Source organism: Schistocerca cancellata, chromosome 2, assembly GCF_023864275.1.
Source record: "Schistocerca cancellata isolate TAMUIC-IGC-003103 chromosome 2, iqSchCanc2.1, whole genome shotgun sequence".
NCBI classification, from domain to species: Eukaryota; Metazoa; Arthropoda; class Insecta; order Orthoptera; family Acrididae; genus Schistocerca; species Schistocerca cancellata.
The window spans coordinates 456,183,154-456,197,529 of NC_064627.1; the positions used below are offsets into that span (position 1 = coordinate 456,183,154).

At 41.3% G+C, this 14,376-nt stretch overlaps 1 protein-coding gene across 1 annotated transcript in view; it reads left to right on the forward strand.

Annotated features, from left to right (window-relative positions):
* Positions 1–14,376, forward strand: part of LOC126154933 (ankyrin-1-like) — a 191,158-nt gene that overhangs the window by 131,479 nt on the left and 45,303 nt on the right. Inside the window, exon 3 of the mRNA XM_049916196.1 lies at positions 2,534–2,613. Within this exon, the coding sequence (XP_049772153.1) occupies positions 2,534–2,613 (80 nt within the window). The remainder of the gene's footprint in view (positions 1–2,533; positions 2,614–14,376) is intronic.

The following is a 14,376-nucleotide window of genomic DNA, read 5'->3' on the forward strand; positions in this document are numbered from 1 at the left end:
GTTAGACGTTTGTCATTGCGACGGTTCAAATGCCAACCATCTGCTACGAAGCTCGCAGATTTTCAGGTTGCGGCGACAGAGGCTCGAAAACAATCAAAAAGACGAAGAAGACGTCTTGGCAAATGTTTCTGGACTCGGTAAATCGTCGTACAAGCTCTTTAAAGGAATGGGAAGCCATAAGGAGAATTTGCAGCAAATGTGTCAGAGCACTGCTGTACTGAGGCTGAGGTGTGTCTAGTCTATGTCTGGGGACACCACACAGGCAATGGCAGAACACTTTACTTCGGTTACTGCCGCTGACAAACTAGATTCAGCTTTCCACCGCTATCGGTCACTGATGGAGAGAGGTGATGGAATTTCCATTCCACCAACACCGAGGAATATAATGACAGCTGTTCTTCGTGGGAGCTTGAGTGTACATTGTCTCGGGTCAATAAGACTGCACCAGTTACCGATTGAATCCCGTGTAGCACGTTAAAGTGCTTCAGACAGGATGTAAAGGAAATCTCCTATCGCTTTTTAATATAATTTGGTGGACTGGACACTTTTCCGATTCCAGGAAGGAGGCGATTTTACTGCTCCTTCTGAAACCAGGGAAGGGCCGCAATTAGCTCAGTTACTATAGCGTGGCTCTCAGTAGCCACATAGGAAAGACGCTAGACTACATGGTCAACCGTCGTATGACTTGGGTCCTACATTAGCGGGACCTACTTTGTCGCTCGTAGTGTGGGTTTCGGAGGTATCATTCGACCCTCAACTTACAATGCCGGAGGCCGAATCTTTCCTACACAGTCAACACCTGACTATTACCTTTTTCGATCCTGAGAAGACCTACGACACTATACGGAAGCATCATATTCTGGGACAGCTCCACAAGTGGGGCTTTCGGGCACTGCTACCAATACTCATTCGGTCCTTCCTTTCCGGGCATTTTTTTTTATATCGAGTCGGTGATGCCATCTCTCAGGGATGTGTTTGAAGAGAGTCTATTTGACACTGTCATCAGTGAGTCCACGGTTAAGCCTCCAGCTTTACTTCATTGTTTGTGGACGACCTTGATACACTCTGCACCTCCTCCAGCATAATAAAGACCATTCGACAGTTGTAACTAACGATACGACGGGTGGAGGAGTGGGCTGATAGTACAGATTACAAATTTTCCTCAGAGAAATGTGTTTGTATTAATTTTAGTCGTTTTTGTCGCACTTTAACATGCCTACTCTTCACTTTACGATTCCCGACATTCCATACCGTTTCTCGCGTTCCAGTGGAGGGACTCTTCAGAAATAAATCGCAAGCAATGAAGCTTTTTCTGATTTTCGTGTGACAGGCCTTATTACCTCTCAATGCAGGCCATATTTCTGTGCTTCATCGAGGCTACCCTGGTTAATAAGAAGACCCATACTTATTTTAAATTTATCAGTGTAAAAAAAGTATTTTACTGCAGGCTATTATTTTGAATCGATGTTTTACAGAATTTCATTTGGACACTGTGTGTTATCTTTTGCACTGATAGGCCTATACAGGCTAATTCCATTGGCTGTGCTGCGTTATTTCCTGAATGTGTTCCCAACATTCGCCTACCTGGTACATTGGCAGTATATGACTCTGAAGTACATGCGACCTTGAGGGAACTGGAGCACATGTGGTGTTTTTCTGCTACCCAAGTCCTCGTTGGCAGTGTCTGCCCTTCAGGCTATCCTTCACTTGCATCCAGCAGAAAAGTATCTGCAGCCGATGCACGACACCCTTTTCCACTTACAGAGACAAAGAGTTGTCATTTTCTGGGGGGACAGGGCTCGTGGGCTTCCAGTGCAGCGAAGTGGCGGATGATGGAGCTAACAGGGCCTGCTTCGAAAATACGATTTTTGAATGTGCTGCCCACGTACATGCAGTTTCCTCACTGTTGAGGGACAGGATCATTCGTCTGTGGGAGGAGGTGCGGTATGTGTAACCAGCGACATGGCCGTGGCGTTCCTCCTTCATCCCTGCGACTGGAGGAAGTACACTTAACGCGCTTCCAGATAGGGCACTGTCCTCTGTCGCGCGGATCCCTCCTCCAGCAATATGCAATGCTTGTTGTATACAGGTATGTGTACACATCATTTTAACAGACTGTGTTTTTTTACCAAGCCGTGAGAGCTTCAACCAGCTTATCAACCGATCCGCCCGCTGTTTAAGTAGAGTAGACGATGAATCGAATGTGGTCCGTGTTTTAAGATTCATTGTGGTGTCTGGTGTTCCCAGTGGTGTCTTAGGAGAGTTTAAGGAACTTTCAGAGTGGTTGCTTCATCCTATGTATTCCAATTGCTCAAGCAGGCACAATTCCCTGATAAACCATTTTAGATGCTGTGTAGTTATGGTCAGTGTATTTCGATCACAAAGTGCCTTGAAGCGAACATATTTCGTTGTTCTGCGTAAAAGAGTGAGCTTGAATGGGAGAGATTGTACCAGGGTGGCTTAGGATTAGTTTTCATGTTTTACCATTCCTTGCATACTTTTCGTAAATAAAACCACATTCGTTTCCCATCAGTTGAATACTTCACTGTTGAGCGTCCTATTCATACCATCACCACCACCACCACCACCACCACCAGGAGACAGAATGGAAAGGTGTTACTATCACTCTCATATCAACCTTGTTACAAGTAGCTATTAATCCCACAACGCTACGATTGCCTTTCTTTCCTTGCGTTTATGTTTTGCACTGGTTCTGCAGTTTTTTTGATTTGACGAATTTCTGTTTTCTATTTTTGGAGGGATATCTCCTTGTCGTCCGAGTCATCAATTAAACTAAAATATAGAAGTCGTGTACACCATCCGTCTGCCAATCTTTTATACTTTGTTCTGCGCGTTATCGTATTTCAATTGTTTGCGTTTCTTATTTCCCTTGCGAGACCGGAAAAGAGCCTAGTATCTGTCAAAGTGAGCTTGGAAAACTGCCTACAAAACACACACTCGTTAACCAGTGTACCGGGTCAGCTTTCATGAATCGGCGACGCAGATTATATCCAGGTCAGAACCATACCGCGGTTTTGAAAGCTACTGTGCTACGTGTTGAGCTGTTTTTTTATTTTCGTTCGGGGCTGTGTGTCACCCCCTCTAGGTTTTCCCTTCACTTTATAGTTGTGCCTTCATCGGAAAAAATCTCAGAGATATTTTCCAAAAAGAAAAAATATCTATTGTGTACTGTCACTTCTTTTCTTTTTAAGTATCTGTTTGCCTTTATGTATGGGATTAATAGGGAAAAGGCGTACTTTTTCGTTAATTAAGTTAAATGTGACATATCCAGATAAAATTAAAATCCTTCTTGATAAATATACAACTGTGTCTTGAAATAAAATAAAGTTACACTTCTTCATAGCGAATAAATTAAAATGTTTTTCTCTTCCACAAAGGTTAATAATACCTTCTAAAGTGGAAAAAATTTAAAAAGAAATAAAATGTAATGTTAACATCCTCTTGATCAGTTGAGTTTTGAAACTAAATTTTTCGTTAGAACACTTACTTCTATTACAATAAACATTAGAAGAATGCAAACTTTTTTGTGGTTTTATATTGTTAACCGAAAATGTTTTTTGTGATTAGGTGAGAGTCATGTATGTACTGGATGGTTATACTTCAGTGATTATGTTCTGAGTCCTGCAGTGCGGGTCGTATACATCGCAGTACGCCGGAACATCATAGGTATGTTCATTAATCGTTTCACTCGCAGAGTATGCTGAAAAAATAATAGTTCCACTTTCTGTCGCCATATGAAAATATCGCTCTGTAAGCAGTCAGAATGTGAAATGTTTCCCATTTTGACGTCTATATGTTGTTTGTCACTTGGTGAATTGTGGTGATTTCTTTTGTAAAATGACTGTTAGCGTAAAGGGTTAAGAACACTGAAGTTTTCTGTACGAAACGCAGCGGCTATTGCTAAGAAACACCGTGCAATTCTGATAAAGTTGTTGTATCATAACGATAGCACTAGCAGTGCTGCATTGCTGGAATATCGCTGACTGCGAGGATGCCCTTGTAATAAATGGGCTTAAGAATATGATCAAGATATTTTCTTCGAAATATTTAACCTATCCGGCCGGAATGTTGCATTTGAGCTTATATAGATGTGATGAGTCGTCTGGATGCTGGATGTTAAGATTTTCGTATATATATATATATATATATATATATATATATATATATATATATATATATATATGTGCTCATTGCACACATTTAAAGTCGCCCTAAGTATCAGTCGATTATGGGAATTTCTTAAATAGTATGTGAGAGCTTTCAAAAAAAGTTTGTGGAGTCTCTTTCTTCTTGTTGGATCCTGAAGGGACGTACACGTTTTCTAGAATAACATCATTGATGACTTCTTTTATCACCAGACCGCGTGGGCGAAATTCGAGTTGACTCATTGTCAGTCCTCTCTTCGATAAGGCTGCACAGCCGGCCAGTGTGGCAGTGCGGTTCTGGGCGCTACAGTCTGGAACCGAGCGACCGCTACGGTCGCAGGTTCGAATCCTGCCTCGGGCATGGATGTGTGAAGTCCTTAGGTTAGTTAGGTTTAATTAGTTCTAAGTTCTAGGCGACTGATGACCTCAGAAGTTAAGTCGCATAGTGCTCAGAACCATTTTTAGGGCTGCACAGTCGGGTCCATTTTCTCCCACATTATTATAAATGTTACATGCGACTGTAAGGGAAATGTGGACAAGAGTAACTTTTGTATGATTTGTTTCTGTCAAGTAAGATACCTCGATGAAACACGGACCATACATAGAAAGAATTGCAGCCATCGATAATAAGAGAAAGAAGTGTGCAGTGACACGAATATAAATGAGACTTTTATTCAAAGACAATAATTGCACTGAGCTCAGTGGTCCTCTGGACATTCCAAAAGATGGGACATGATTTGAAATAGGGTGGGTGATCACAATATACCGCAAAGCATGCTCTGCAACGTGATCCCGTGTTGGCCGTGAGGTTGGTAAGGATCTGTTGCGGTAGGGCGTTCCATTTCTCCACCAACGCTGTTGACAACTACTGGATCATCGTTGATACATCTGGACTTTCTGACATACGTCTCCCCAACACATCAGACTCTTGCCCGATAGGATATAAGCGGATAGAGTGGGCAGGCCAGTCCATTCACCGAATATGGTCAGGTTCCAAGAGCTCCTCCACCTGCGCAGTGCGCATAGTCATCCATCGAAATGAGGTCAGGGCCGAATGCAGCCCTGAAAAGACGCACATGGGGAAGGAGCACGGTGCAGAATAACGTTGACTGGCGAGTGTATCGTTTTTAAAGATTTGGAAGTCGTTACGCCCATGCAACATTATGCCGCCCCTCATCGTAACACCTGGACCACCAAAACAATCAAGTTCGACAATGTTCCTGTGCGCATTATGTGTTCCCATCTCTCGCCTTTTTCTGTGTTTGGTCCAACTTTCATTAAACTCTGTTACTTGGCATGGACATGTCATACGAAAGTTACTTTCGTCCGTAAGTTTTGCACACCAGTGTACTTACTGTAGAAATGCAACAGCGACGTCATTAGTTTTTGAGAATATCCGCAAATTTGGACGAGGTGGTAATAAAAAATATTTAGTGTTCGACGTTCGTATAAGAAACGATTTGTCAGTCAGGATCTAAATTTCTAGCTCTTAATTCCAGTTTGTATCAATGGCCGTTTAGCACTTCTTTCTGTTACACAGGTTTCTTCATCGTCTGTATCATTCTGCGTCAAATTATAACTTATAACTGTACAATCGAAGTTAGGCCGAGATCGATGGATCAGGTGGGTCGTCTGCCCAGGATGCAATGTTTTGCTATCCAGCCGCTTTTGCAGCTCATGAAATTCTTTGATATACAACACAGGTTTGGCACGATTTTTATATTTTCGTGACAGACTTTTTCATTTCAATCCTAAGATCCATTGCTGCTTGTCCTTTTGGTTTCTAAGAAGGCACTTTTGTCGTTTTGTACTTTGGCAACGATAATTTTGAAGTGCGACGAAGTGTAGAAGTGGTTTTGTACTGCATCCATTTTCTACGAATTTTTCCAGGATGGTGCCTTCGTCAGTTCAGTACCCGTCAACGCATTTGTTTTCTATTTTCAGAATCTCTAGTATCTTTGTTTTTGCAAGTCCATAGGTGCATTTTGACATTTCTCATCATGTGTGTTGTTAGCGACACTGATAGCGCTCTCGGCGATTGATTGTTGTCAGCTTTATAGTTGTCCATTCCGTTCCCTGTCCCTTCGACGGTAGTCTTTGTATCCTCGTCAATACGTTTCTCCTACTTCCATGCCCTGATACAGGCCCATGGGGCGGTCAGTCTACCTAAGCGAACAATTGAAGAATTCAGATATAGCTTGGCCACAATGTTTCTAAACTTTTCGGCAAAATATTGGATGGCTAGGTCAAAAAAGGAACGAGTGATTCATTCATCATCAGTAGGGAGTCAGCTCTTGTGATGAAAGTCTTGTATACAAATCTGTAATAGAATGAGAAGAAACTAAGAAAGTAACTAAGGGATCTCCGACCGTGATATTTTTGGCCGTGTGCAAATTGTGCCTTTGATCTATTTACATTTATTTATGTATTACGTAAAACATTATAATAATTATAAAAATAGAACTGATATTGTAGGAACCTCGTACACAACACCAAGAATTGTTTTTCCTCTCCGTGCTGGATATCGTGAGTCGGGAACACTAACAATATTTGGGATAAGAACCAAACACACTTCTCATTGTCCTCAGGTGAAACATTTCCTCGAAGAAGGATGAAAATTACAAAATTCAGAAACATAAGTCTATCTCGCTGATAAATCGGATGTCATATTGGTATTGTAGGTGTTAGAATTAAGTCAGGAATTATGTCAATTATTTTGATGTTATGTTTTTAGATATTACTGTGGAATGAGGGACAAAAACATAAATAGAGACTTTAAGAGTAAATGTTTGTAAATAGTAAATCTTTATAATCGTGCTGGAATTACTAGAGAACACGGAACATCATCCATCCTTATTCTCCTGAAAATTATACACGAAATTGTCGCTAATATTAGATGTTCAAGAGACTAGCAAAAACAAGAAAGGTTTAACCCTATTTATTATAATAAATCCTCATATGAATCCCCTGATCCAGTGTCACTTTTCTTTAAAAAATCAGACTTGAAATAACTGAAACTGATGTACTGTATGTAACATGGAAATGATTTACTGAGGCAACGCATCCCATCTCCTGATGGCAAATGGATTTTGCATTTTAATTTCATGTCAAATGCAAAGCATCTTTCGCAAGAGAGAAAACAGTGATCGCTGTGCAGGAAATGGTACTCTGTAATAAAGGAATAAGCCTACAAAAGGCTCAAATGTGCTGACATCTTATAAGTGTTGCACTATGTCACATGTTAATGTAATTAAACTACAAGATATCTTGATAAAAACATAAACAAGGGAAAAACTATAAGAAATTCGTAGCGTTTCTCTAATTTTAACTGTGACGAAGTGTTGTACGACGTGGTAAGGTTTTGTCACTGTCAATTCTGTGAGCGTGTGCTTATTGAAAATGTAAATGGGTGACTGATCACAGTAACAGCATCGACCGCCATCTCGGCAGTTCAGATGAACCACCGAGAGGTGGCTGTCGTAATGACAGTAGACTCGCATTTAGTGTGGAGCGTGCTTGAACCCAACCTCAAGCCGATCGGATGGAGAGGTCCTGCCGTATCATAAAATTTCTGAAGGCAAATGCCGGGATAGTCGCTTTGAAAAGGCCACCTTGTATTTTATTCCTCATTCTTGCCCAATAAGACCTTATTCGGATACGTAGGGACGAACTAATGTGTAAGCATCCAGAGAAAAGGAAACTAGCGTCTCACTTTCGCCACATATCACTGGAAGTTAAGTCTAACTGCGAACGAGCTGCAGAGCCTCCAACTGTTTGTTGATTTTTATGCAGCCACACGAGACAGCAGTGTTACAAATACTGTTGTTCAACTTATGACGGAAGTAAGTCTGGTGTTCCAGTGACGGAATTGTTTTCTACACAATTAATGTCACTCCAATATTCGATGGTTTGTGGCCTCTCTCTGTACAGCTACTCACCATACTTTTGAACAACTTATAACTAACAAGAGTAGTTTTAAAAGTTCATGGAATCATCACCAGATGTCAGTTTTATTGCAACGAGATTCTCACATGATAATAGGTTATCCTTTATGTATAAACAGTTGAAAAGTCAGTGCTCTGCGTAGAGAACTCCGGTACTGAGCTTTCTCTGTTGTTGTTCGCGTGTAGTGATTTGTGAAGATGAAAGAAAACAGGATTCGAGCAGTGATTAAGTACTTCGTAAAGAAAGGTATGAAAGCAAAAGAAATTCATACTGATTTTCAGAAAACACTGGGGGGGGGACTTGCTCCTTCATATTCAACTGTAGCCGAGTGGAGAAGCGAGTTTAAATTTGGTAGGGAGGCTTTAGATGATGATCGGCGTAGTGGTCGGCCAAATTGTGCCACTACCCCAGAAATTACAGCAGAAGTGCATAGAACGGCTATGGAGGATTGCTGATTGAAAGTGCGAGAAATTACTGAATCTGTACGGATGTCATTTGAACGGGCACATCGTATTTCGACAGTGGAACTGGATATGAGAAAATTATCTACTAGCCTCGGGCCCCATACCTTTAACGCAGGATCAGAAACGCAACACAATGAAAATGTTTGATCCGTTTTCAGAGCAACCAACATAATGATTTTTGTGGTGGTTAGTGACCACAGATGAAAGCTGGAGCCCACTACTGTACTACAGAGCTAAATCAACAATCAAAGCTGTGGAAAATTGTTGATTTACTACCGCTAAAGAAAGAGAAGGCAGTACGGTCGGCCGAGGCCGGCCGGTGTGGCCGTGCGGTTCTAGGCGCTTCAGTCTGGAACCGCGTGACCGCTACGGTCGCAGGTTTGAATCCTGCCTCGGGGACGGATGTGTGTGATGTCCTTAGGTTAATTAGGTTTAAGTAGTTCTAAGTTCTAGGCGACTGATGACCTCAGAAGTTAAGTCGCATAGTGCTCAGAGCCATTTGAACCATTTGAACGCTCGGCCGAAACGTCTTAGCGTCAGTTTTTTGGAATGCAAAAGGGACTTTGCTGTTAGATTGTCTTCCCACTGGTCACAAAGCTATGGGACAATGCTGTGCTAATTTCATTAACCAACAGTAGCAAAATATTTGCAAAACAGGCCAGGTGTGATAAGGAGGAAACTCATCTGTCATCGAGACAACGCGCATTCATACACAAACGTCGTTGCCATCGCAAAAGTACATTAACTAAAACATGATTTATTGTTACACCCGCCTTATTTTCCTGATTTGTCTATATTAACTTCCATTCCTTCCCCTGTCTCACAATGTTGATCGGTGGATAGAGACTTTCTTCAAACGACGAACTGACAGCCGAAGTTGACAGATATTTTGCAAGTCTGGACGAATGTAATTTTGGCATTGGAACATCGCTGGAGCGAGTGCACTAGTGTATAGGGAACTGCACTGAAAAATAAAAGTTGCGCTGAGGTAAGTCGTTTCTTTCTATCACATTTCTCACACTTTTCTAACTATCCTCGTATTCCAGTACAGAGAGCAGAGTTAATGTTACAGCTTCAAATGGTTCAAATGGCTCTGAGCACTATGGGACTTAACAGCTGTGGTCATCAGTCCCCTAGAACTTAGAACTACTTAAACCTAACTAACCTAAGGACATCACACACATCCATGCCCGAGGCAGGATTCGAACCTGCGACCATAGCAGTCGCGCGTTTCCGGACTGCGCGCCTAGAACCGCATGGCCACCGCGGCCGGCTAATGTTACAGCTAAGAATATCCCTGGTATTAGGAGAATGATCCGGTGTGAGTGTGATACGTGCAGAGTAGTCATGGCTGATTTATTGGATTGACTGAAGAGATAGCAACAGTTTGTGAAGTTGAAGCATTCAGTGATGACTTCACGTGTGTGTTGCGCTCATTAAGAAGCCGCGGAATCCAAGTCTTGATGGCTTTACGGGTATTTGATCTCCGACCTTTAGGAATACGAGTTCAGTCTCACAGGTGTGGAGTGGCCGAGCGGCCGAGCGGTTCTAGGCGCTACAGTCTGAAACCGCGCGATCGCTACGGTCGCAGGTTCGAACCCTGCCTCGGGCATGGATGTGTGTGATGTCCTCAGGTTTGTCAGGTTCAAGTAGTTCTAAGTTCTAGGGGACTGATGACCTCAGCAGTTAAGTCCCATAGTGCTCAGAGCCACTTGAACCATTTTTTCACAGGTGTGGTGACCGGTCGCTCAAGAGCCCCATCGGAATCCGATTTCCCTTCTGTCCTCATCCTACCTTTGTGCAACAAAGGAGGCTGGGTGAACCGGCACTGAAATGATATGCAACTGCCTGAGTGGTGTGAGAGCTGGGAGGCAATCGTAAGAAATTCCACTAAACTGTGAAACTGGTTGTCATGCTGCATATAATTTAAAAAAGGGTTATAACGTATTGCTTTGTAAAGAGGCATTGCATTGGTTATAATCTTCTTTAAAGTAGAGCCAAACATCTAGCTGCCACAGCAGTTTACTTCCAGGTAGTGATAAAACAGCTCAATGACTACTATCTTAAGCTGTGGTATCTTATCGCAAAATATCTTTCACAAAGATGCACGATTTACGGTACGACATTAGTTTCAGAACAGCAACACGACTGAAACGATGTGAGTACACTAATTCTTTGTAAAAATTCGAAGCAGTCAGGAGGAATGCAATCTGAGTTCAGTGTCTCTTACAGAACCATACTGCAGACTAGCAGTCGCTGTTCTACTACTTCTTCGTTCAGAATATTCGGAAATTTTGAGTCAGAGAATTATTGTTGGTATCTGTGAAGTCCAACGCTATTCATGCCAGTGTGAATATGTGTTCTGGTGATACGAAAAGATGCGCATCTTCTGTACCATGTAAAAGTAGCAAAAACAGGTATATTTTTCTTAGCTATGTTGATGGCGATATATTTTTTCGAGGCTCTGGATATGCCATAGTGACTGTATTGCCTATCTTGTTCTCAGTTCAAATCATGTAACGTACAGTTTCTCCCTCCATTGGTTTCCTATCTCAAACTATTCGTTACCGAAAGCACATCGAGTAAATTGTCAGCGTGTAGACCAATTTTCACTAAGAAAATGTGTCTATTTGAAAACATCATGTTAGATATTTGCTTTTCTTTCATTTAATATCCGTCACAGTTGCTATAAGTCATTTCTTCGTGGTGATTAGTTTCGGACCATCACGTCGTTTTCAAACCATGGCCGTGGAAGTAAGTGTAATCATACAGTTCCCACCAACATACTTGTACGTATCCAAATATTCATTATTACTAACCAGTAATCATTACATAGGTACAAAGTGATATACTTCGTATGAGCATTCTTTCCAACTGAAAGCAGAAAACCTGTTGAACTTAATACGCGTACAGCATAGTGAGATGTCACGTAACATGATTCAAGGAGCATTAAAAGAGCTAAACAAGCCATTATCACAGAAAAAAAACTTGCAACCTGCAGTAACACTGATGCGTATCGTGTGCGTCAGTAAAAAAGCAGTTGCCTCAGTCTTCAGCAACGATTTCGTAATGAAATTCATTGGTCAGTTTTCTCAAAATAATATCACTACTTGGTATCAGCTAAACAGCTCCTTGCTTACGGACTTCATTTGAAATGCGAAAATTTTTGTTTATGCTTTACCGTGACTATTAATAACGAATATAACAACGCGTTTAATCTTACCAGTCACTGTTTACTTCTTTACGTAACAAATTTCGGAGTTAAACGTCTGTCATCAAGTAAACAAAATATGATGACAGATTACCCCGAAGTCGTCATTGTTATGGTATTCAGTCCAAAGACTGGTTTGATGCAGCTCTCCATCCTACTCTATCCTGTGCAAGCCTCTTCATCTCCAAGTAACTACTGCATCCTACATCCTACTGAATCTGCTTTTTGTATCCATCTCTTGGTCTCCCTCAATGATTTTTACCCTCCATGCTTCCCTCCAGTACTAAATTGGTGATGCCTTGATGCCACACAACGTGTCCTATCAACCGATCTCTTCTTCTAGCCAAGTTGTGCCACAAATTCCTCTTGTCCCCCATTCTATTCAGTGCCACTTCATTTGCTAAGCAACCTACCTATCCTTCTTCTGTAGCACCACACTTCAGAACTTTCTATTTTCTTCTTGTCTAAACTGTTTATCGTCCATGTTTCACATCCATACATGGCTACACTCCATACAAATGCTGTACTTTCAGAACAGACTTCCTGACAAATCTATACTTGATTTTAATAAATTTCCCTACATCAGAAACACTTTCCTGGCCATCGCTAGTCTACATTTTGTATTCTCTCTTCTTCGACCGTCCTATAAAGACGTCCTTCTGAGTACTCCCTGCCGGCCGCGGTGGCCGAGCGGTTCTAGGCGCTTCGGTTCGGAACTGCGCGACTGCTACGGTCGTAGGTTCGAATCTTGCCTCGGGCATGGATGTGTGTGATGTCCTTAGTAGTTCCAAGTTATAGGGGACTGATGACCTCAGAAGTTAAGTCCCATAGTGCTCAGAGCCATTTTGTCTGGCCCCTCAAGAGATACCCTTCTGTTTTGGGTTGCACCTACGGTACGGCTATCTGCATCGCTGAGGTACGCAAGTCTGCCCATCAATGGCAAGGTCCATAGTTCACGGGGGGTAAGGGGAGTCCGAATTCGTAACACAACATATAAATCCCATATTGATCTACATAAATCTACCATCTACCTGACGGTGGAGGTCTAAATTTTCGAAACGCGTTGTGGAATTAAAGAAACATACTTCTCGTCTGAGGCAAAGACAAATCCCAAGCGTTGGTGTTCATTAGTAGCAACTGTAAACTCCATTTGTTTAAAGAATCTAACTTTCATACGTAGAACAGCCTCAAATATCTGATTACTTCACAGATTCTTTAATTTGTTCGATATTTGACTTTAAACATGTAAGCGAGAAAAATTTTAGGTATGAGTTGAAATTATACTTAAGGTTTACTTAAAGTCTTTAAGTGCTGTAGTTATGCAACACTGGATGAATATCACATTGGTAAATTGCGCTTCATTTTAATCAAAAGTAAGTTTCTCACGGATCTCAATGTTTGTAACGTCCTTTCACCTGAGCTATATATGTCGTACAGTAACATAATTTTTCAGACACATTCAGTGGTATATACGGATACTGTCTGCTAATTGTGTTGCGACTACAGTTAGTAGTATTTGCGCTTGGGAGCCGCTGCACTATGCTCTCAGCTGTAGCAAGAAAAACTGAAAGCAGTAAAATAAGAAATTACTGCCTCAGTTACAAATACCGAGAAACAGTTTACGCCATCTTCGAAAAGTTCCTGTGTTCCACGTTTGTATCCTGCAGAAACAGAGGAAATTCTCTATTTTTGTTCGTAAATACTTCCAAATTTGTACTGCTTTTTATCGACACTTTATTAATTCGTTATATGCCTACTACGATGAGCTCGTTTCGGCATTAGGTATCGCAGTGGTTAGTACATAAGACTCGCATTCGGAAGGACGACGGTTGATACGGCCACCCTGTTTTAAGTTTTCCGTGATTTCCATAAATCGCTTCAGGCAAATGTCAGGATAGTTCCTTTGACAAAGTGCACGGCCGATTTCCTTCATCATCCCTCCCTAATCCGAGCTTGTGTTTCATCTCTAATGACTTCTTTGTCGACGGGACGTTAAATACTAATCTCCCCCTCATCATTTCGTCATTTTTGCCATTTTCAAGTGATTCTGCTATGAAGGTACATTTTTTGTAAAAATATATTATAAAAGTATGCTGCTTACGTCTAAAGTACAATATAGAATTATATGGCTTACGTATATCTTAGTAGTTTTTTCTTATTTTACGCCTAAGACGTGTGACGTATACTACATATTGCACCCTGGAGCGTCTTTTTCCTTGTCTCTCAGGCATCACTTACGTATGTTTGGCAGTTTTCTCCGGTGATGCTTATATGTTTGCGATGGATTTTATTCGCGGAAAACCAACAATAGTATGTACATTGGAAATAATATAGTACAGCTGAAATTTTATGTTTCTTGTATAAATAAATTTGTGTTGAGTATGTTATTCCGTTTTATATGGCGTGAAGTGGTAAAAATATATCCCTTTTCTTTTAGGATGTCAACAAAGTCTTCTAGACTTTTTTATGCTTTAGTTCTGTTTCCTCATTCAGAATTTCGTTTGCATACGAGCCTGTGTGGCTGTAAATTTCCAGATCTTCCATGATATTCATTGTTTGTCCTCTGGGTACCATATATGGAGTGTTTCTT